The sequence below is a fragment of the Ictidomys tridecemlineatus genome, chromosome 1 (assembly GCF_052094955.1).
Source record: "Ictidomys tridecemlineatus isolate mIctTri1 chromosome 1, mIctTri1.hap1, whole genome shotgun sequence".
NCBI lineage: Eukaryota > Metazoa > Chordata > Mammalia > Rodentia > Sciuridae > Ictidomys > Ictidomys tridecemlineatus.
In genome coordinates this window covers 58,829,733-58,854,671 of record NC_135477.1, presented here as the reverse complement: position 1 = coordinate 58,854,671, position 24,939 = coordinate 58,829,733, and the positions used below count along the sequence as shown (strand labels likewise).

The window sequence follows — 24,939 nt, the reverse complement described above, 5'->3', positions numbered from 1 at the left end:
TAATTCAATCCTCCATGCCTTTCATTGATTTATTTTGGGAACAACCCACTATAGTAATGAGCAAATTCTCTCTGCAATTACCAGAGAACTTGTGTTTTTAGATCTCCAAAACATCTTACATCCTTTTTCTTTTCTAAGCCTCTATTCCTCACCCATAAACTGGAGATAAACATTTTGGGGATCCATTAAAAAAAAAAACAGTAGAAGTCCAGTTGCCCCTAAAAATTAGGTGTATGAACTTTGAAGGCAAATAGCCCTGGGTTCAAGTTCTGACCAGATTTACTATTTTCTAGTCATGTGACTTGGAGGAGTGAATTAACCTCTTAGTGCTTTAGGTTCTTCATCTGTAAAAAAAAAAAAAAAAAATGAAGCCAGGGCAAAGATGTGGCTCAGTGGTACAGCACTTACCTAACTTGTGCAAGGCCCTAGGTTTGATCCCCTGCACCACAAAACAAACAAAGTAAAAAAGTGAGACTAATAGAACCTCTTTTCACAATGCACTACAGTGAGAAAAACCTAAAATTTATAATATGCTTTTTAACCAACCCAATGCCAAGCACAAATAAGTTCTCAGTAAATAAGAGCTGCTTCTTTTTCATGTCATCACCATTTATTTTCCTGCATGGCATCCAGCACTATCCTTTGCACAACGCCAGTGGATACCTTTCACAAGGGTATTTGGTTGGGGAATCAAGGTGGAGGGACAACATAAATTGGAAAGCAGTGGAAATTGTGGCCTCTGAAGGAGGGTGTCTTGGCAGCACGCCCCTGGAAACTTGCTGTTGTTGTTACTTCCATCAGGAGCTAGGTGGGGGGATTCTTCAGAATTTGAACTACACTGTGTCTAACAAAGAACCATCCATCAGAGGTTGGAGTTGGGGTTCAGAGGAAGAGGGCTTGCCTAACACATGCAAGGTGCTGGGTTTGATCCTCAGCACCACATAAAAATAAATAAATAAATAAACTACAACTAAAAAAAAAATTTTAAAAAATCAGTCAATTTCTATAGCAGCTTAATCATCCATCAATTAAAAACAGCCATCAGGCTAGGCTCAAAGGCACACACCTATAATCCCAGTGGCTCTGGAGGCTGAGGCAGGAGGTTCATCAGTTCAAAGCCAGCGTCAGCAAAAGCGAGGTGCTCAGCAATCCGATGGGACCCTGTCTCTAAATAAAACACAAAGTAGGGCTGGGGATGTGGCACAGTGGCAAGTGCCCCTGAGTATTCAATCCCCAGATCCCCAGTACCAGGAAAAAAAACTATCAATGCAATCAAATCAGTGAGAATCTTTTCTTTATTTTCTTTTGTTTGTTTGTTTGTTTAGTTGGCTTTGGTTTTGACATTGTAGTATTCAAACAAAGAGTCCAAGACTCCACAGATCACTAAAAAATATAGATACTACAGTGATGCGGCAATACAGCTACTAGGTTGGCTTCCAGGTACCATTTTTCATGACACACTTTTAACCTGAACTATATGTGGCTGATCAAACAAACCAGGCAGTCTGGAATTTTTTAAAAGAACAGATATCCTAGTGGTACACCCAGTATCTACTGAATGCCTCCTATATACAAAGACCTGTGCCCTCAAGGTGAGTAAGATATGCTCCCTGACCTCAAATCAGTTCCACAAAATGGTGGGAGATCACTCACACCTGGCTATAACTCAAGAGCTATGTGACAAGTGGAATTAGCAAATTACTCTGAGACCACAAGGAAGACAAGAAAAACTTCACTGAGGTGAATGAGTTGGTCTAGAAGACCCAATGGAACATTGGCAGGGTCCAGGGAGAAAATCCCTCCCTCCCAGCAGAGAGAGAAGCCCAAGCAAAGTGAGGCTGGAAAAGCAGCCTCACTCATTCTGTTTAGTTTAGTTTTTGGTTGCTGGGGTATTTTTTTTTTTTTTTTGCGGGGGACAGGTAGGGGTGACACGGTCATCTAATAAATTTTTATGGAGCACCTACTATGTTCCAGGCAGTGTGCTTATTAGGAAAGTGTACGTAGTCCATTACAGTTGGAGCGCAAGATTCCTGAAGGCAAGAACATGGATTTGAACACTGCAAGGTGATCACTGTTCTGCAAATGAGGGGGCACATGCTGCAGACTTCATAGAGGTGCCCCCAACAAGTTTTGTGGCTGATTTAATTTCAGAAACAAGATAGAGGGAATAACCAAAGACAACCGCAAGGCTTTGAGTCCAGTAACTGAGAAGCTGGTGATGCCATTGAAAGATAAGTAGAATGGGAGAAGGAGGAGGCTGGGGAGATAATTAAATAGCTACAAAGGGACAAGCTTCAGCCTGTCTAAGATTCCCATGAGTACCAAGTATATAACCCAAAATTCTTCTATGTCATGACAGAAAAGTACTGAATCTGTGGATCTACACAGGCAGCTGACCCTGCATCTTGTGTAAATATAGAGAAAACCACTTGAAATTTAGTGACATAGGATATAACATCTGCAACTGAACAGGAGATGAACTAAATCCAACTCCAAATTTACAAACAAACTACTCTCAACGTGTACTGTGATGTGTGGCAGAGCCAGTCCAGACCCTGAATACATTTAAGAAGGAAAACAATTGTAGATTTCTAGAACATTCAAATCTGGAATAACAATACCACCTAAATGTTTCAGAGTATGTTTAGTCATGTTTTTAACTAAACTAGCGTGCTTTACAGATTGTAGGTGAAAAGACCTTTTTGAGAACATCTATTGCTACATACACCATCGTCCTCTACAAAATCAGTTTTGTGGTTAACTTCTAAGATTTCAGATTCTAAGAAAAGCCCCCAAACTTAAGGTACTTAGACTTGTTCTTTAGAAGGGAATTAGTGACTCTTCATGGTATTGAAATGATGACAACCCCCGTGCATAAAATAGAGAGCTGCCCTGGATAAAAGAAAGGGTTGGGGCTCTTCCTGTTTCTAGACTACATAGAGCAATAGTTTCCTCCAAAAGAGAGAATCCTTCCCTGTTGGCCAAAAATAATTTCCTAATAAAGTTAAAGAATCAGTTAATATAGATTTAAAAAAGAAAGAAAGAAAAAAAAAAGGCGGGGGTCAGGGAAACTAAGCAGAGAGGGAAATATTTATAACTGTGACAACATGTTTCCTAGGAGTAATTTATGAGCCTATTGGAGAAAAAGGAAACACACAAACTATGAATAAAATATCCAAAACATAAACATCATGCCTTCTGCAAATTTTCTCTAGTTAAAAATTAAGGTTGAGGTTGACTAAAGTAAATGACTACATTTTCGTGGTCTCTTATTTCCTTGAATGCTAAGGGTTACCAACTGATTTACAACTTCCTGTGTTGTTTTTTTAATCTATATTTGTCAGCACATTTTTAATGTCAGATTACTTAAAATAGACATCTTGGGTCTAAGAGGTCAGGAATAATAACATTACGTTGACTTCTCTAAAGATTTCATAGCACTTTATAAACATTCTAATTTAGCCCTCAAAAAAACTTCATATTTCTAACTGAAATTAGTTTCAATACAGTTTTTAAGTTGTTATTTTTTTCCACTTTGAACTGACAGCTCCAGGACTGAAGTGCAGTTCAATCAGTAGGCTTTGAAGTTAAATAAATTACAGATATAGATTTCTCCAAATAGTTTCAGCCTCCTCTTATTCAGGTAGTTTAAACTGACAAAATAACAGAAAGTCCATGGAAAAAAAAAAAAAGAAAGAAACACTAAAACCAAGGACCTAGCATGCTTCCATTGTAGTCCCTGTGCTAACCATTATAAATTATTGTCTCATATAATTTCTACAAATTCCAGGTACTTACTCAAAAAGAGTATTTCAAATATGAGAGCCATGAAGTAGCTTCATCTGCATATTCTGCATATAAACTATCATAAGGTGCAATGAAAATGCAACATCTGCAAAATCAAGTTTTTTAATTTATATTTGTTAATTCAAAACAGGCTTTCCACAAAGATAACTGAGTAACTCGTCTTTATTATTCTATTAGACTGATACTCATATTAAATTTCAGATCTTTAAGAAAATAAATAATCTGGACAACTTCTTTAATTTCAAAAATTAAAAACCTCAAATGTACACTCTAGGTGAACCCAAATCAAAATGTATGTGTGACTACAATTATTTGAAATACTTTACACTGAATTTAAGGTTATACCTTCCAGATTATAACCATTCAGCTAAATAAATACACTCCAGGTAAGTCCTAAAAATTATATTTTAAAAGCATTAGGTGTTTTCCAGCTATTTATAATGGAACCATACTTTCTGACTCTCACCCTGAGGAAGTTAGTTACCAGATAAAGTCAACCTAAGAAACAAAAGTACAGTGCCAAATAGAGTAGTTTCAAGAACTCAGCATTTCATTTTCCCAAGTATTGAAAGTTTGCCCTGTAATGCCTTGACTCTACTTTTGACAAAATTTGTTAAAGGGAATCTTTGTGATATGAATACAATCTAGGCAACCACAGGCCACATTTGAACCAAAAAACAAAAGATAAAGGAGCGGTAAGTTGGGCAGGGTAGGGAAAGAGGCAGATTTTCTCATTGGAAAATCAGATATAAACAATCTCCTTCTGTAAGTGGGTGATTTTCTTTAGACAGTATTGGATGTATACTTCATATCTCAAGGTTTGTCACTCTGTGGACACAGGGTGATGACACATCCTCATTAACTAATTCTTCAGAGTTGGACTGGCCAAGCAAATTAACAAATACATTCACCAATAGCATGGACTGGTGTCCTCAAATACAGCTACTTTGGCCTGTCAAGTGTCTGCAAATGACAGCATCAGAAAGATGAGCCTTTCAATAATAGCAGTAATTATAAATAATAATAATAATAACACACCTTGAAGTTTAATAATACCTACCCTTTGAGGAACCCCCCCCATATTTTCATCCACATTATTTAATTTGTGCTTGATCAACAATTCAATGAAATAGCCAGGTAGCAATTATCATTATCCTCCTTTTACAGATAAATAAACTGAGGCCTAGGAATTTTCTCAGCATCATACAATTAGGAATAGAGCCAAGCCTAAAGCCTATAATTCAGTCATCTATCTTCCAGATTATTGCAACTTTAGAAAATATCTGGGTGTCTAAAGAACAGTTCTATCCCTCAGGAAATGTCTGCACTAGAGCCAAATCAAAACATCTTTTCCTTTCAAATTGCATTTACAGTACAAGAAGGTCCTACTTCTCTGATTCATTAGAGAGAATTTTATTGTCTGGGGTCATTAAGATAGGAGTACAGTGATTTCTTTTCAAATTGTTGTAGCACTGGCCTTTCAAATTGTTGTAGCACTTAGAAATACTGAAGATATCTAAAATACCAAGAATCAATTTCTTTAATTACCAACTTTTTACAAATTATTATTTCAAACCCAAGTTAAACAAGATCAAATCAAGATATATAAATAAAAATGAGCACAAGGTGTTAACTGGAGTACCCTAGCCAGATTGTAAATCAGTTTACTAAAGCCTGCCAACATAAATTCCTCCTTTCAGCTCCTGCTAGAATGGGTCGTCTTCATTTCCTGTCCTGACTTGTGCTGGGTTACCGTTCACTGTTGAGGTGATTAGCATATGTGGATCTGATGATGGTCTCAAAGCTCGATTAAGTTATAAATGTTCAAACTACCAGTATGCTGTGGATAAAAATAGAAGTTGCTATTAGATGTCTATTCATACCCTGCAGAAGCCTGGCAACATTTTGAACCTTTTCAAAATGTAAATACTGCATATTAAGCATAGGAAAGAAAATTAATGTGCTGCATTTGCAAATTTATTTCCAAGTCAAAAATGCAAAGGGAGGAGGAGAACTCTTGTAGCAGAATTGATATTCTGCATTTACAGGGTATATTAAGAAGTTTGCAATGGCCCTAACACAAAAGAAAAGTACTTTAGAAATGGATTAATTAGTTTCTCTGATAATCTTAGTTTTTGAATTTCCTCTTTTTTCATTTTAAATTTATGGCCTCAGTATGACATGACCCGAGTTTATTGCATTTTGCAGGTGGCATTCATATGTTGGTACTTTATGTGCAGTATATCGTGGGCAATGAGTTACAATTTTTTGTTAAAAATTTCCAGAACCACACAAGTACTTCTTAATTAGACTTGCAAATGAGTAATGTTTTTCTTCAAGGGGGAAAATAGTTAAAATATTACTGGAATTTTTGTGCCTTTTTCACTTAGTTAATAGTGGGGAAAGTTGGCAATAAAAGTTTGCTTTTGAAACTTTGACATATTTTAGTAAGTTCTGATTTACATATGAAGTCATCCTCTGACAATTCCAAACAAATGTCTTTTCAAAGCAAATCCACTTTTTTGTCTGTGTGCCTGGTGGCTCAAAAAGGACTGAACAGACTTATCTTGCTTTCTGCCATTCAAAATACTGGAAAGTTGTAATCTCAATGGCCTTTTTAATATGTTAAATAATTTAATAATATATTTTAATAATGTAACAAGTACCACCTTAATTATAGATTTTACTGGTATAAACATTACCAACAAATCACCTACACTTTCCCCAAAGAAGCATTACTGAAAAAAGCAATAAATCTGAACTCATATTCCTGGTAATATTAACACATAACATAGAAAAAGAAAGCATGAAGTAATACAGCATGGAGATAAAAAAAAATCTTTATACTATTCAGACACTATAAGAACTAGAAGCACAATCTAATTCCAAAAAGTAGGTTTTTAAACCCAAACTGACCTGTACTTATTTCCAAGGGAGGTCAAAATTCTTAGTATTTATTCTCATAGTAGATATCCAATTCATATTGAATATACACATTTTGAAAGGATTTCTAGTAATTTCATTTGGCTTGTAAGTAAAGATCTTGCATTTTTAAAAAGATAAATGATGTTTGACAATGAAATTTTGTACTTTTGAATATTAAACTGTGCCAATAGCCATTTTCTTGATATCTCTTGTATTTAAGAGTACAATTCAACTAAAGTGCAGATTGTAAACCGTCTTAAATAACACTAATGCAATGTGCACGTAATGAACAATACAGCTAACTTAATTTTCATATAACAGATAACATCTGGGGGAAATGTATATTGGTAAGTTATGCAAAACTAATTTTCTAGTGACCACATCTGTAGATGTTATTTATCGTATGTTCACTTAACAGTCCATTATTCTGTTTAGAAATCTATTCTCTTCTTTATTAGAGATTTTAATGTACTCACCTTGGTTCAAATGTTCTGCTCATTATCAGAAAAAATATAAATGGCATTCACATGGAACAACATTATTGTTTTTATTATATCCATTTGTGTGCAAGCATTCAAAATGGCAAGAGAAACACATTTATTGCTTTACATTCAAAGTAATATTTAGGGGGTATTTGAAAGTCAAGCAAAACCAATCATTTGGCCAAATGGATATATGTGTATAATCAGAAACTCCTGATTTTTAATCTCAGCATTAGGCCCCAGGCAAGTCACTTAAAGTCCTTCCCTTTGTTTCCTGATCTGAATATTATGGGTGCTATTCTCATGGAAAAGTTGGGGGTTGCTAAGTCAGGGTACCAAATAGGAGTGTTTTTTTAATAAACTTGTTTGATCCTTTTTCTGTTTTTTATTTTTCCAGATTTAAGAGGTAACATATTAGACTTTTGAGGAAAAAAATATGAGACAATTACAATTCTACAGGAATGTATAAAAATAGTTATAAAACTAGCTTTATTTAATTTGCTTCAACTATTCATAGACTTGAGGAAATTATAACGTTCTTTCAAAAAATCTAACTTAATAAAGCTGACCATGTCTCTCTGTTTTAAATAGATTTTATTACAGAACCAGTGATGTTGTAAAACATGAGGTTTTGTTAAAAAAAAAAATACAAAGACCTAATTGTATTTTTTTTAAGAAAGTATTGCATCAGACGGTTTCTCTTAACCATATTTGCTGGCTTTGTGTTCTCACACAATTATTGATTCTAATTTTCCCTAAACTTGTTTAAAACAAGGCTGCCATTTTTTTAATGGGAAAAAAATCACCGTGATGCTTCTGGGCATTGTTTATTTCACACTATGTATTTGAAAGTTAACTTCCTATTATTAATGAAAATTTTATTTCTACCTCCAACTAAAATTGAGATATTTCTTTTCCTTATAGTAACTCACTAACTGCTAAATGTAAGTCTTCATAAAAGAGAAAAACAGCTGTGATTCGGTTTATCAATAGTATGCAAAACACCTGAAGAAAAGAAATTCTCACCCCCAGTTTTTGTACACAAATTAAATTGATCTCATAGTTACATAAGCTACACTCATAAAAAAAAAAAAAGAAAGAAAAGAAAAGCCCACTGTCATTTAGAACTTGAACTTCTCAGAATAAATGGGAGCTTCACTCTACCAAAGAAATGATGATGTGGAGCTGTGAAGTGCCAAGTTTCTAAGTGTGTGCCCAGTACACACACACACACACACACACACACACACACACACACACTCACGCACACACATGCCCAAAACCAGAAAACTGGGTAGCTGACAAGTAGTTCAGATGAACCGTATAAAGAAATCTAGATCACAGGGTTATGAGGGATAAAATGAGAGACTTGAACTCAAATATCCATTTGCATTTAAGTGTATAACCTGATGGGAAAGAAGGGCAGATGGTAGAATCTGCTGTTACCAGAATGGAGAGGCTTTCTATTAAGAACTTCACCAGGGGAGGGCACATTAGCAGAAAGTCCTGAACTGTGAATAGAAAAACATAGCAAGCAGTAAGACAAATATGATCATAGCAGACAAAATTCTGCTTCATTAAAAGAAAACATTTTCACCTTGCAGAGCTATGTGCCTGCAGTAAATTCAATAAACTACAGTTTTCTTCTTTTCAATGACTCACCCACCAAACCTAGCACCCCACACTTTCAGTTTCTTACTGAATATTAAAGTCTACACCCCTAAGTAAATACCTCATCGTCTTCTATTGCTTCTGATTGCGACATTCAGCTTGTTTATTTTACCTGTAATATTTCTAAAGACATGAAAAGATGTCTAGCTGTGTCCTTTCCCTAGCTTGGGAAAATAAAGAGCAATGGAAGATGTAGGAGAATACAAACCAAGAGTGTTAGAAAGAGTTGCAAATAATTTTGTGAGAAGATGGAAACCTTTATATGACCTACTTAGAAAAGCAATGGTTTTATGAATGTGATGAGAAAAAATAACTATTCTTAATTTTTTTTTTTCAGTATTCTGAGTTTTTTGTTTGTTTGGTACCAGGAATCAAACCCGGGGTGCTTAACCACTGAGCCACATCCCCAGCCCTTTTTATTTTTTATTTTGAGATAGGTTCTTACTAAGTGGCTCAGGGCCTTGTTAAGTTGCTAAGGCTGGCCCTTATCTTTTGATCCTCTTGCCTCAGCCTCCCCAGCCATGGGATTACAGACATATGCCACATCTCAATATTCTGTTTTGATTAACATTTAATCAACTTAAGATAAACAACCTGGAATGACATCACCTAACAATCAGAATGAAAATTAAAGTGCTTAATAATATCAATAACTTCCAAGTATGGCAACTTGGATGTTGTTTTCTGAAAACTGCATAGGCCAAGGGGTCAATACACCAGGGTTTAAGTCCCAGCCCTGTCACTTAATAACTATTTGACCTTAGACCAATCGTTTAACCTCTTCATTTCCAAATCTCAGTGCCTATAAAGTTAGGAGACTTCGGTGCTTCCATTTGACATTAAGCAGCCACTTCCTATAAACTCAAGTTAAAATTAATAATACAAATTCATTGCAAAATACCTACAAATTGGTATGGCCAAGAAATAACTTCATTTCCAGTACATTCTGAAACTTTTCTAAATAAAATATTAATATTTAAATTATGAAACATAACATATATGTTTATTTGAAATATTATGAATTTAGAAATGAACATATAATATTTCATGATTTTTTCTAAGCTCCAGAAAATGGTAATTATTTGGTGAATTCATATATTCTCAAAGTTTTGTCTTCAAACTTGTCAGCATACAGTGAGGTACTTCTCAGAACTGCACTCACAAGCTCATGAGAATTTACCATATAAACTAGAACCATTTATTGATTTACAATGAGGAGTGTAAAAGGCATAAAAACCAAAACACCCAAGTGGGCATGACTTCACAGATCAATTGAGATGGGAAATCAAATTATGGTCAAAATGCTGCATGTTAAACATGGAATCAGAACATAAAGAACAGATGCGAATACTTCATCTCCTCTTGCTCTTCAAGTTCTGGTGGATTAGGCACCGCCAAAGTTGACTCTCCTTTTTCTTCCCTTTTAATGGTGACTATCAGGCTCCCTCCCACTGATACACTCTTGCTAAAGAATTGTCAGCTGATGTTGGTGAAGTCTTGTCCTGCCCTCTGTGTTTCAGTAAATCTTTCTGGCTTTACATATTAATCTTTCCAGAGTGGTCTCCTAGTTACCAGGTTCTTGATGGCTACTCCAATGCTCCCCACAAGAACAGCTTCATTCTGCTGAGTAATATCAATCACCTCCAGGCTGTTACTGGATGTAATAAGCACTGGAGAAGATATCCATGGGCTCTAAAACTTGATTCTCTACCTACAGAGAGCTTGTAGGCAGGAGTAAGGGGCTGAGGCTTGAGACAAAGGCCAAAGCAATACAATATGAAATTCTATACCATTGTGTGTAGAAAAAGAATGGGAAAAGAAAATACCAGTTGACAGTAGTTGAGAGAGATGGAGTTCAAAGGCAACAAATAACCAAGAGGGCAGTGGCATCAAAAATGCAGAAGAGCCCATCACAGTGGTACAAGCCTGTAATCCCACTGGCTCTGGAGTCTGAGGCAGGAGGATTGTGAGTTCAAAGCCAGCCTCAGCAACTGAGCAAGGCCCTAAGTAACTCAGTGAGGCCTTGTCTCTAAATAAAATATTAAAAAGCGCTGGGGATATGGCTTAGTGGTTAAGTGCCCCTGGGATCAAAATCTGGTACAAAAAAGAAAAAAGAAAAAGAAAAAAATTAGAAGCGATAAGCACTTAAAATATACCAGACTTGGAAGTAAGGCAGATACATAAGGGAACTGGCTGAAATTGTTGTTATTCACTGAAAACTGTCATACTTTAGCTCTTCTCTTCCTCTCCAGCAAGTGATAGAGGTTGTCAAGACTTCAGTTCACCCATTCCCAGAGCCTCTGGTAGAAGGAATCTCATTTGATATTCATTCAGCATTCATAGAGCCACCCTCAACCTCAGATATGGAAATGAAGGTAGGTTCCCTTTTGTCTTTTCATTCACCCTACCTCAGGGATCAGGGAGAAAGAACAAATGTTCTTCCATTTTCTTGGCCTCTGATTTTTCTCAGCCAGACATAAATATTCCTTATAGCAATTCAAAGATGGGCCAAGTGACTGTGTTTGGGCAATTTTAAAATCTTCCACCCTTTGTTCCTTAACCTCTACCTTCACTTTCCCAAAAGTGGGTACCGCTTGGCACCATGACTGGATCTGCTATAATCCCCCATGAATAATGAAAATGCAGAATAATGTCAAATCAAAACATCATGCCTGATAGAATATCACCCAATCGAAGCTTAAGGCTCTATATAAATCTCAGAATACTCTAGAAATCTCTTCAATGTTATTTGCTTTCAATATTCTAGGGGTTGGATCAAGAACAAGGCCCTGAGCACTCCCAGTCAGAATCCGACACTTCAGACATGGATCCTTTAGTTGGCTTCACCATTGAAGATGTAAAATCAGTCCTGGCTCAAGTCACAGAAGACATTTTAAAAGGCATTCAGGTACTCAGTATTGATAGTATATTTAATTACCTTATTATTGATAAATTAGTCAAACTCAGCATCTGTACACCCTGTCAACACTGTGCCATCAAGAGTAATACTTATGATGACGTTCAATTGAACATCTGCACATGATTCTCAGTTAAGTCAACAAGATCACAACATAGATTTGCCTATAGCATCTATTATGGTGTGGGTTGTCAGTTTGCAAAATCATTCAACATGGAAATTTAAAAGAAAGGTAAAAACTCTGAGCATTGGACTAGGGATGTGGCTCAAGCGGTAGCGCGCTTGCCTGGCATACGTGCGGCCCAGGTTTGATCCTCAGCACCACATACAAACAAAGATGTTGTGTCTGCCGAAAACTAAAACAAAATAAATATTAAAAAATTCTCTCTAACAACAACAACAAAAAAAAAAAACCCTCTGAGCATTGCTACACTGTAAACATTGCATATGCAAGAGTAATTGTACATTTCTAAATAGTATACACTGAAGATCAAATCATCATTCTTAACTAAGTCTTCTCACCAGCTTTCTAAAATGTCTTTAAAATCACTCTCAGATAGTTTGTTTCTTTTCACATATCACTAGTATTATTTATACCAACAGTTACATGAAATGGTATTAACAGCTACAATATCCCAGCAGCCACAGTGATCTATCAGCCAGCTTAGCTTTATGCTTAGTTTTTTCTAATTCTGCCACAACAAACAACCATTTCTACCTAACATTAAAGATTTACAGGAATTCTCATAATTCTCCAGGCCACACGATTAAATAAGTAAATTGCATATTTTTGAGTGAATTTGCAATTTCTTAGAAATGGCCATAAATCAGCAGGACAACACAGTGCATATTTAAAATACTAATGCATCTCAGGGGAAGACTTAGTTGTTATCTGAACTTGATATCATATATAAAAAGCACATAATATTAACAACTAATTTAAAAAGAGCAAAAGATTAGCTTGGCATAAGCATACTTTGTTACTTGTTTAATCATCAAATGTTATTGTACTATTTACACGAACATTTAATGATTTGGTGCCAACAGAATCAGCCAAAGTCCTCAGCTTAATAAGGGGTGTTTAGTGTTTACCAGAAATAGTGGAAGAACACGTTTTACACAAAGCTTTATTGTTAACAACCCCATGAATGTAATAACTGGTTACTGTGTGCAAGGGCAGAGTGCAGTTGAATTAAGCTGAGTTCAGAACATATCTCCTCTTTAGATTTGATAACATTTCATCTAAATATAGTTTATGTATAATCATGGCCCTGGGCTCCTTTGCAATCCTGCGGCTCTGAAATTATTGCTGAGGAACTACTAGAAAGCAATAGAATTGTGTGCAGCCCCCCAAAATTGAAAACATCTTTACCAAGGTCATGTTCCATGTTGTGAACAGTATGTTTTTAACTATTTGCTGGCATTTTTTTTCAATATTAGAGTCTGGGGCATTTATACCTCTACTCTGTAACAGAAAGAATACGATTGCTGTACACATTATCTTCCCGTTGGCCTGAAGCCATCCATAAGTTCATTAGCTTGCTCACCTCAATGTAATTAGGCACAGAGAGAATCTGGACCAGAGGAGAGAGATGCAGCTCCTTCAGGTGCCAGGATTATTTCCATAATAAGTGGATCTGTGGATGTCAGCATGGGCCAAATTAGTGCCAATTTTTCAATGAAATGGCAGGATGATGTGGATTTATACAGTGTCTCAAGATAGCTAACCCCTTTATGTATTTTCTCTCAATAATCCTTATAAACTCAATGTAAGTGACCAGGTAAAATAGAAAATGAGGCACAGAAAGATTAAGTCATTTGTCCTTAGTTTCCAGGGTCGACAACTGATGAAAGGTCCTGAATGGGAGCTGGATTCTAGTCCTAATTCCAATGTTATCCACAAAAACCACATAATATTTAATATCATGGCCAGAATAGTTTGGATTTTAATACACTTGTGGGGTGATACTTTTTCAATGTTTACACTTGTGTCTTGGTCAAATTCCAAGTTGGGTAACTACCTTTTGCTCACCTAAATTTCTCCTTCTGTTTCAGATAGGTCAGTTATTTTCCACTTCTAAAACTTGACTTCCAGTGTCCCCTGGTTCTAAAAACTGCCACAACCCTTTTCAAAGGGTTGTCAATGATTGGTGTGTCAATGATTGGTTTATATTATATATCCCTTCTGAACAAACCTGCTGTACAAATATTTAGTGAATTGTTACTTGTAAGATGTTTTCAATTTTCCCATGTTTTTTTTCTCCATCTTTACTTAAAAGTCATACTGTTTTTACAGTATTTGCAGAAAAAGGCAGTAGAGAACTCATGTTTTTAACACAGTTTTTTCAGAGCTTATTCTCTAGTATGGTAACAAATAAAATTCATCTTCTATCATATATAAATTTCGGAAAATGTAGCACGCGTCTTTACTTTTTTATGTTGATCCACTTATTTTCCCATTGACTCACTTTATGGTTTTAGAGATTTATTAAGAATGAAGTTATCTTGGCCCTCAGATGTTAATTAAAATAATACTGAATAGAGCAAACATTTTAAGCCTACATAGTTTAGGTACTTTAATTTTAAAGATATATTCAAAATGAAATTATTTTGGCCCTGAGTTATATAATAAAAATTACACCCAATGGAGTAAACTTTAATATATTTAAAGAATTACATTTCAGAGAAATATGAATGCTAACACTAAATTCTTAACATTGAATGTTGGCTGTTGGCCCTGTCTTAGCAATAGGGTAAAATAACATAAAACCTTGAGGGAAGTCTGCCACACTTAAGAGAGAACTCTAAGTATTTCTTAAAATGTCTAAGGACATCTTTAGGTCAACTTTGAATTTTCCAGGTTAGGAAAGTTGAGTGAGATCACCTGAAAGTAGTTGTTTTAGTTTTCTTTGTGTTGCTATGACTAATAGACCTGACAAGAACAACATAGAGGAGTAAAAGCTCATTTTGGCTCATGATTTTAGAGGTTCAGTCCATGATGAGCCAACTACTTAACTCTGGGGCCCAGCTGAGGCAGAATATCATGGAATATGGCAGAGGGAACATCCTCAGTTCATGATCCAGAAAACAGAGAGAGCTCTGCTCAGCAGGGACAAAATATAACCTCAAAGGCACATCCCCAGTAACCTACTTCCTCCAACCATGCCCTACCTGCTTACAGTTACACAGTTAATCTATTCAAGTGGATCATTCCACTGATTAGCTGTAACCTCATCAGTGGGTTGTGATCTCAAAAATCTCTCTCATAATCTAATCATTTCACCTCTAAACATTCTTGCATTATCTCACATTGAGCTTTTGGGAGACAGCAAAAACCCAAACCAAAATGTAGGGGCCAAAGACTGTTGAACTGAGGTCATAGGTTGTACATTCTTTCCTAAAGGAAATAGAACCAGACCCAACCCTAGTGGTTGTGGGATAGCTATCTGTTTATCAGTGTTCTGAGAAATAACAAGGAAACATGGCAGACCAATGAAAGCCTGTCTTTGACCTGACATGGAATCTTTTGATCCTGGCTCTGCTGGTTATGCCCAAACTTATGATACTAGTACTGATCACCAAGGTCTGGAGATCTTAAAGGTCACTCTCCAGGTAGTGCACCACTCTGACAGGTGCACCTTCATGAATCTTTTCCCCAAGGTCTATACTTGTTTTGGTAAAGTCTGTCTCATTGAAATACCTGAAAAAGCTCTAGGTGAGGTAGTGAAAAAGAAGCTGGTAGAAGACAGTCCATCTTACATTGAATGTTGGCTTGTACTTGTCTGAGATTATTGGTGGGCATAGAACATTAATGAAAGGGCAAAGAATGAACGGCTTGGGTGGAAAAATCCTTCCTATTCTTTTGGAATTGTGACAAGATTATTTCTTCAAACCATTTCAACCCCTACATGATCCAATATGTTCTGTCCCACAAATTTACTTTAATGAAGTGGGAGTAACAAATGTTTAAAATATTTTATAACAAGATATCAATGAAATATGCCATTTGTGAAGTAGATCACAAAATTGGGAGTTGGAATCACGAATTTAAAGCTAGGATAAAATGTCAATAAAATCTTATTCTCCTACCTAATTTTTCACAAAAGGACTAATAGCCAGAGTGGTTAAATGACTTGCTCAGTGTTACATATCTAAACTAGTACCTAGGTCTCCCCACTGATAGACTAATGTTCCCTTCAACTCTATTGAGATTATGCATGAGGAGATTTAGTGAATCCTGAAAAATAATAATTCCTTTGTAACTTGAAGGATCATTCCTTTTCTCTTTTACGAAACCACTAATAAAGGAAAAGATAAGACAGCAGAGTCCAAATCTTGATCCCAGAGCTTAAAAAACTTGGTTTAAGTTTTTTAAGACTGATCTTCATGTTAATTCTGAATCTTGAATTGTTGACATCAAAGTAATCTTGTCAGAAATAGCAAGTCATCCTATGAAGGAAAAGCAAAATCTCATCAAATAAGATAGCCATTTCAGATGTATTATAGTTACACTCTTAAAACTAAATAAATAGGTGAATAAATACAAAAATTATATCAGTGCCTAAACTAGTTTTGATATTTAATTTTTTTCTATCTAGTTCTTGCTTTTTAAAAAAATTTTCTGGGGATTGAACCCAGGGCCTCAAACATGCTAGGGCAAGCACTCTACCATCAAGCTACATCCCCAGCTTCCAGATTTCTTAAAAAAAAAAAAAAAAAAGTTTCACAAAATACAATTACCCTAAAGATTTCAAATTATGTTATAAATACATATGTATATATATATATATACTAAACTTTTGATTTTATTAACATGTATTTGCACAAATTACTCTTTCATATGCTCATAGATATTTTAAAATCACCAAACAGCAACAAAAACACCAATTTTGTCATGTCGACAAACACTGGTTTCTCTGTATGTAATTTTATTATCCATTGTGATAAAAGGAGACATTTCCAGGGCTACTAATGTTCAGATAATGTGTAAGTATTTCTGGAATTGTGCAGGTAGCAATGTTAGTCCACAGAATATCACTGCCAGAGGCTAAATGCTATCACAGCTGTAGCAATCACTAAAACCTGTCAGCTACTGTGTACTTTTTTCTACCAAAAATATACCACAAAGTGGCATCATTCCAAGAGTTATAATGTATGATGAATACTCTTAATTATGAGAATTGTTCTAATTGTGAGATTATTTGTGTAGTTATTTCACAACAGAAGCTTTCTGGGATCCTATTTAGAATGCATTACACAGAAGACAAAAACATTCATTGCAAAGGGGTGGAGGGACCAACAACATTGCAATAACTGAGCCCAAAGCAGTTATTCTGATTCGGTGCTTATTGGTAAAGTCTGTCTGAAAATACAGATAAATTATCCTATCTTCCAACACAAGGCTATGTGAAAAATGGCTGTCCAAATACCACTTCCTGTTCATAGTAGACATGCTATACATTGGGAATGTGCAGAGAAATATGATAAAGTGTTATCACATCACTACAGGCTGAAACACGGCTATGTCTGCAAAACAGGAAGGTGTGTGAGGGATAATGTCTGTCTTTAGGCACTATAGTATGTCAAAACCACAAAGACAATGTGCAGCGAAAGATAGCTCCATCATAACCACTTTTTTATGATTGTCTTCACAGACCGAGATAAACGAAAAGCTGCAAATACAGGAAGAGGCCTTTAATACACGAATAGAAAAATTGAAAAAGGCCTGAGGACTCAGAACAAGAAGAGTGATGCTAAACTTCACAGAAACAAACAAAACAAGCCAGAATAATAGATTCTCTCAAGCATCACATCTCCTTCATTTAGTTGTGAAAGGAAAACCAAGCCCCACTTTTTACTATCCTAAGTAATTAGAATAGTATTGGCCCCAATTTTGCCATCTCCTATCCCATAACAACCTCTGAATTTATTACACTGCATGTAATGAAAGTGTTTTGTGTACAAGAGTTTGGAGAAATTATATATAAAAATATAATTACTTTTATGATAGTCCTTTGACATTTTGACTAATAAACACTATTCATCTTTTTATCTTCAATAAGAATGATGCCAACATTTCTAAATAGCCAGAAATAAAGAAAAATAATAATAATGTTATCCATATTGATCCAAATGAACTGTCACATTACTAGAGTACTGTGAAAAGATTTCAGTACCACACTGTTGAAGACAAAACTTGCCAAACAATGACAATTCAAATGCATATACGAAGGGATTTTTTTCACTTAAATCATTTGGTTTTCTTATTTAAACGTTTCAGTGTGAAACCAATTTTCTGAAATTATATAATGCAGTTTGAAGCATTTTAATTTATTCTGCACTGTATTTGTTATTTCTAATCTTGTTACTCTCCCTGGAGAATACATGACCTATATAAAAAGAAGCAATGTATAAACGGTTATTAAAGACCAACCTATATATAGATTGTAAAAATCTTAAATACAAATCAAACTCACACAGCTCCTAAAATTAACCATTTTATTGCAGTGCAATAATTGAACAATATCTCACGTCTTTAAATACTCTTTTGAACATAAAATTTCAAAATAAAAATAGCCATGAGCCCAGTGATTGTCCCTGGTTAGACTAATTAATTACTGTCTAACCCCCTTCCAAAGTTTTTGGACTTCAGAGTATTCTGGAATGAGGGCAGAGTGTGGCTAGGAGAGGGTGATTTCTCAAAATTTTCCAAATGTGTCTGGGTGGCACTTGGTTGAATATGGGCGATACCCTTGCCTTTTCCATTGGTATCAAAGGAACTGCCCCAAATATATTCATCTGGGACAGAAACAGACCTGGCAGCTTTGGGTCATTTTCTAACTATTCTGAGTAAGTATAGTAAGCATAGTCATAAACCATGTTTATTATTTATTCAGCTCCAAGGCTGGGTGACTAGAGATGTGTTTCTTCCCTGACCTGTCCTCCCTGAATAAAAACTTTAAGGGCTGTAGGAGACCATTAGGAGGGATCCTAAGTCTCGATTCTCTCAGCAGTCTTTTCTCTTGGGAAAGCAGTGAAACTGGGGTAACCGCAAACAGGGAATAAAGCTTCTAGAAATCACCAAGCACAGCTTCAAAGGCAATCATTGGCACAGAGTGGACCTGAACTTCTAATAAAGACTGTTTATTTGAGCAAGAAAACCAGGAGTCTAAAACCAAATCAAAAATAAACACTACATAGAGACAATATACTCCCAATATACCCGAAGCTGAGCTTCTGTACTGAGTCCTCAGATCTGATGCTGGCTTTGCCATGGCTGGTATATGACCCTGGGAAGGCTACTCAAACTCTGTTTGCTCATCAATTAAATGGAGATAATACTTAGGAGGATTTAGCGAATTCATATTAAAGGACTTTTATTGTTTCTGCTACCTCTTATGAATGCACACCTCCACCGCTCCTGCCTAACACCCATTGTCCAAGAGTTGGATCCACCTCTCTCCCTGAAATCCCAGCTTCCTCTGTCTCTTTCCTGGCACCTGTGGATGGGAATATCCTCCCTCTCTTCTGAGGTCATCCCACAGTGACCACTCTGCCCCTCTGCTGCCCTACAACTTTCACCAGAGACCTCTGCCACAGTTCAAATTTAAAAAAAAAAAAGCAATCATAGTAGTAGCAGCCAGAAATTTTAATTCACATTCTCTAAGCTTTTCAATTAATACTGAATTGATAAAGGAACATTTGTAAAATTTAAAAAATTCAACACATACAATAATGAAAAATAAATCTCTCCCTAGGTACCCACATTCTTTTCCCCAGAGGCAACCACAGCTTTCATCAAATGCTTAGAAAAGTATTGTTTGCCCAAACAATTGGATGTTTGTGTAAGTGGTCTTTTTAAACACAATTTGCATTGCTCTTTAGATTGTTCATCAAATAATGCAACTGGGAGATAATTCCCTGTATCAGTTCATTTTAATGAATATATATTTCATTTTACAAATGCCCTCACTTTTGAAACAGGTCCTGTTGATGAATTTTTTAAAAATTATTTCCAGGTCTCTGTTGTCACAGTGCTGCATTTGCATATTCACAAAGATATATTGTGCATATATCTTTGTGAATATGTGTGTCTGTGCCTTTGTGTCAAGTTCTAGAGGAGGAATATCTAGAACAAATTGTGTGTGCATTTTGGATTTTGATAAATATGGTCAAATATTTCACCAGTTTGTACACCCACCAAGAGCATATGTGAATATGTCTGTCTCAACATTGTCACCAAGAACATATATTAGCCAATTTTTTATCTTTGTCATAGTAATAGATAGAAAATGATTTCATATTATTGTCTTAATTTTTTCTATTGTTTTACTCAGATGGATTAGGCACTTTTTTTATTTTTATAAGTAAATACACACACAAACACACACATTTAATCATCCTCATGGCCATGAAAGACAGATATAGATATTGCTGGCCTCATTTTATCTTGATAGAAACTAATGTTTAGGCATATTATTAACTTAAACCAAGTTACACAACTGATAATTGGTGGGTCAGTGCCTCAAACCCAACTGACCTATTTTATAGATGGTGAAGCTGGAATACAGAGACATTTTAAGTGATTTTCCCATGAACATACAGTTCGTAAGTGGTAGAATCAGATTTTGAACCTCAGCCTATATGACTATACACATGCCTAAATGTGTTCTTCATCTATCCGTTTTCTATTTAACATGAAATAAAATGAAACAGATCTTTCTTTTTCCTTATTAGTTATATGAAGGGTACAAACTTGCTTATGTCATCAGCATAGTTAAGTATTTAAAAATTTGGGCAAGCATAGATTGCATTACCCAATTTCACTCACTCATTCCTATATCATATAGTTATTAAATACCTCTTATATGCTTGGGCATTTAGTGGTGAGCTAAACAGACATAGTCTCTGTCATAAAAATCTGTCACAGTTAATACTAACTGTGACAAAGATATGCTTCAGAGAGTTATGAGAGTATAGAATGAAGGAACTTGGTTTAGTTAGAGGTCAGGGAAAATTCCTGCAAGTATTGACATTTGGACTGTGGCCTGAAAGATAGATAGAATTTAAGCAGAGACAGGTAAAAGAAGACGCATTTCAGCCAGAGAGAGAAAAACATGTATAAAGTCCCTGTGATACAAGTTGAGGCTACACAATTGACCAGAGCCAGAGGTCTGGTCAGATTCACAGACCATGTTACAGATTTTTGTTTTTAACCTAAAAATAAATGGGAAATAGTTAATATGTTTTAATGACATAAGTTGGGTTTCTAAAAAATTTCCTCTTTCTGGTGCCAGGATTTCTACCCATGAAGAACTGGGAAAAGAGAATATCCTCATAAAAATGATTCCTCCTGCTAATTAAGATATAGTACCCCTTTTAGCAATTTTTAAAAGTGGAGAAATAAGGAAAATTATTGTCACAGGGTCCACCTATGCTAAGTGGTCTTTGGGAAGCCCTATGAAGAGCTAATTAATAAATAATACTTACCTATCACTGAGACCAGGGCTGACTTTTTCTTATCATCTATAGTAGTAATGCTTTGGGGGAGCTTTATTCCTAGCCCCCCATGATAAGTTTCAAAGAGCAAATATATTCATTATGTTATGAACAAACCACAGACTGCCACTATTTCAGGTATTTGCAGGCACTGTTGCGCCTAAATATAACTGTGGAGTCATTTTTCCAAAATCCAAATATAAAGCCCTATTTCTATCCTCCATTTGATTGGAACCATTCAACCATCCTGGTAGATAATAAGTTTGCATGTTCTTAGATTGCATTTCATTATGCTTCAGTTCCCCTAGAGAATAAACGTGCTCTTTTTCCCAGCCATCGTGGAGGAGAAATACTTCTGACATCTCACATTTCAGAGTCTCAGGAAGACGTCCCTCTTCTGGACATCAAAGTCATTTTTTTCCCCTGGACATTAATTTGTTAAATAAAAGAAGGCAGAACTCCTTCATTGCAGCCAAAATACCTATTAATTTAGTTTCCTAAGCAAAATGAGTCTACATCAAAATAATCCCATCTTGTTGGAATTCACAAATGCCAAAACAACAAGAGAATGCTAAAAAATCATGTTTGCTTTGAGAATCCTTTTTTTTTGCCATGGAAGTACCAGTAACTGAGATCAGTTTAATATATTTTGTCAGAGTTGCTAAAGAGTGTTTTTGTATTTAATTTCATTTTTAGCTTTCGATAATGTTCAGTGACAATGTCTCCAATGGTCATTTGAATTTTTGGTTTTTGTTTTTCAGGGGTTTTTTGGGGGGGTGAAAGGTACTGAGGATTGAATTCAGGAGTGCTTGAATACTAAACCACATCTTCAGTCCTATTTTTGTATTTTATCTTGGAGACATGGTCTCACGGAATTGCTGAGAGCTTTGCTTTTGCTGAGGCTGGCTTTGAATTTGTGATCCTCCTGCCTCAGCCTCTAAGCCACTGGGATTACAGGTGTGTACCATCATGCCTGGTTGGCCTTTTGAGTTTTTCAACTAGTTTGTTTTATTCAGAATACATTCTTGGACTAGGATGAAATAAAATGAATAAGATCCTTAACTTCATGGAATTAGTGAAGTTTGTAATCTAGAGGCAGATGATAAATAAGTGAATAGAGTGATTTTTAAAATAAAACAAAAAAATGATATAAATGAATAATACAAAGTCATGGAATAGAAGGGTTAGGAATATAGGAAAGCTAATTTACCTATGGTGCTCTCAAAACTCCTTCAAAGGAGACACTTTGAGCTGAGATCAAAATATGAGAGCCCATCAGAGGATGTGCTAAGGAATGTGTGTTCAGCAAAATAGCAAGAAAGGCCTTTCTGTACCCGACCATGTAGAACCTCTGGCCTCTCAAAGCAACTCTCAGAGAAAAGGGATTCCAGCATCATGGTCCTAGAAATTGACCAGGCTGGTTTGCAAACTCAGACCCTGTTATTCCTAATATAGGAGCTCTTTCTATTTCACCATGATTGCATGACCCTATTACTCTGCTATTTCAAAAGAACATGCAGAATTATAACCACAAAATGCTTATCAGGATAACCCCCAAACTGAAATAAGCCCATCTACTTAAAGGAATCTTGACTCTATCTTCTCCCTTGTAGAAGAATGCCAAATCAATTATGCACTACACAAAGGAGATGCACAAGTCCCATGTATGTGTCGATTGCACATAGAAACTTCCTCCCAAAGAATAAGGTATGCAAAGGGTACCAAAGGAGCATTATAGTTAAAAACCCAAACACCTCAGATGGGTGATCAGGTTCACATCAATAGTTATAAATCATGTGAATATCCATGAAAATAGCACTTTATATTTGTAATCTTCCCCTCCAAAATTCATAACTCCAGTCATCAAGAAAACATCAAGCAAATTCCAATTGGGCCACACGCTATCTGATATTTCTCAACACTGTAAAATCATCAAAAATAAGGAAGTCTGAGAAAATGTTACCCCCATTATAAACTTACACATGATGGAATGTGGTATACTGGATAAGATTATGGAACATAAAAGGCAAATCTAAAGCACTATGAATAAACAATGAGCTCTAATAAAAAATGTTTCAATATCAGTTCATTAATTGATCCACATGTACCAAACTAATATAAGATTAGTAATAATTAGTAATAATGTGGGAAAATTGAGGGAAGAGAGCAGTATGAGTCTATAATATCTATTGAGTTTTTCCATAAATCTAAAACTGTTCTAAAAAACAAAGCCTATTAATTAATTAAAGAAAAACAGAATCTTGGTCAAAATAAAACAAAATTAATTAGAAAGAAAGATGCCCACAGTCATATTTTGCCATTAATGAAATGACCCTCCCTTCTAAATGGCACATGATAAATCAGAGATAGTCATCTTGCAAATGAGGGGGGAAATGCTCAGAAAGAAGAAGGTGATGATAAACAAATCCTATTTGAAAGAGGTAATTACAGGGCCGTGGGTATGCCTCAGTGGTAGAGCAATTGCTTAGCATATATGAGGACTTTGGTTCTATCCCCAATACCACAAAAATATAAAATAAAAAATGCAATAAGAGGTGATTACAGACTTCATTCTGTTTAAAATTTGAGACATTCTAAATTTGAAACTTTCTATTTTTCATAAAAACAGTATGTTTATTTATTTTAGCACCTAACTCTCTGCAACATGTACAGATAAAATAGTCTACTAGCCAATCTTAGGTGAAGAGATCATCCATGTATGGAATAGCCCCAGTCTGTCAAACTGCTCACAATGAAATAAGCATCCTGTGGATCCTACTAATACTGCTCTCCATAAGCAGTCCTTATCTTATATAACATGAGAAGCATGATCAATCAATCAATAAATGCCATTTAGCTACTGAAAATCAGGCTCAGTAATGATTAGATCATTACCTGCTATCCTATCACCAAAAACAAGGTTAAAATAACCTGGAAATTAATCTTTTTAGTAAATATTAAGCTCAAAATCCAAAGGAGAAGAGAAATAGCCCCATTCTTATACTATTGACATTTTTTATTAATGCATTGTCAATACATGGCCTTCAGAAAAATCATAGCCTAAATTAAACCAGAATAAAAGTACCATAGTACTTTTAAGATAAGGACTGCTTATGTATTTATTTATAGATTGAGTATCCCTTATCCAAAATGCCTGGGATGAGAAGTGTTTGGATTTTGGACTTTTTCAAATTTTGGAATAGTGTCATATGTATAATGAGATATCTTGGGTATTGGACCCATGTCTAAACACAAAATTCATTTTTGTTTCATATAGATCTTACCCCTTTAGCCTGAGGATAATTTTTTTTTTTTTTTTTTTTTTTTTAGATACTAGGGATTGAACTCAGGGGCACTCAACCATGGAGCCATATCTGAGCCCTCTTTTGCATTTTATTTACAGACAGAGTCTCATTGTGTTGCTTAGTGCCTTGCTTTTGCTGAGGCTGGCTTTGAACTTGCAATCCTCCTGTCTCAACCTCCCAAACCACTGGGATTATAGACATGTGCCACCGTGCCCCGCTAGGCTGAGGATAGTTTTAACTGTGACTCATCACATGAGGTCGGGTCATATGGAATTTCTCATTTGTGACATCCTGCCAGTGATCAAAACAATTCAGGTTCTGAAGCATTTTAAAT

At 35.6% G+C, this 24,939-nt stretch overlaps 1 protein-coding gene and 1 long non-coding RNA gene across 6 annotated transcripts in view; one reads left to right on the top strand and one right to left on the bottom strand.

Moving 5' to 3' along the window:
* The window catches only part of Cabcoco1 (ciliary associated calcium binding coiled-coil 1), a 102,800-nt gene extending 83,614 nt beyond the window's left edge, over nucleotides 1-19,186 (top strand). For 2 of the 3 annotated variants that reach the window (XM_005334311.5, XM_040272404.2), the window contains exons 6-8: nucleotides 11,138-11,260; nucleotides 11,653-11,793; nucleotides 17,457-19,186. In XM_005334311.5, the coding sequence (XP_005334368.2) occupies nucleotides 11,138-11,260; nucleotides 11,653-11,793; nucleotides 17,457-17,531 (339 nt within the window). In that variant the 3' untranslated portion in view covers nucleotides 17,532-19,186. Of the gene's footprint in view, nucleotides 1-11,137; nucleotides 11,262-11,652; nucleotides 11,794-17,456 lie in introns of those variants that run through there. The other variant, XR_005727955.2, reaches the window with a different exon arrangement.
* Nucleotides 1-24,939, bottom strand: part of LOC144375947 (uncharacterized) — a 257,494-nt gene that overhangs the window by 121,481 nt on the left and 111,074 nt on the right. The gene's annotated exons all lie outside the window — the stretch shown is intronic.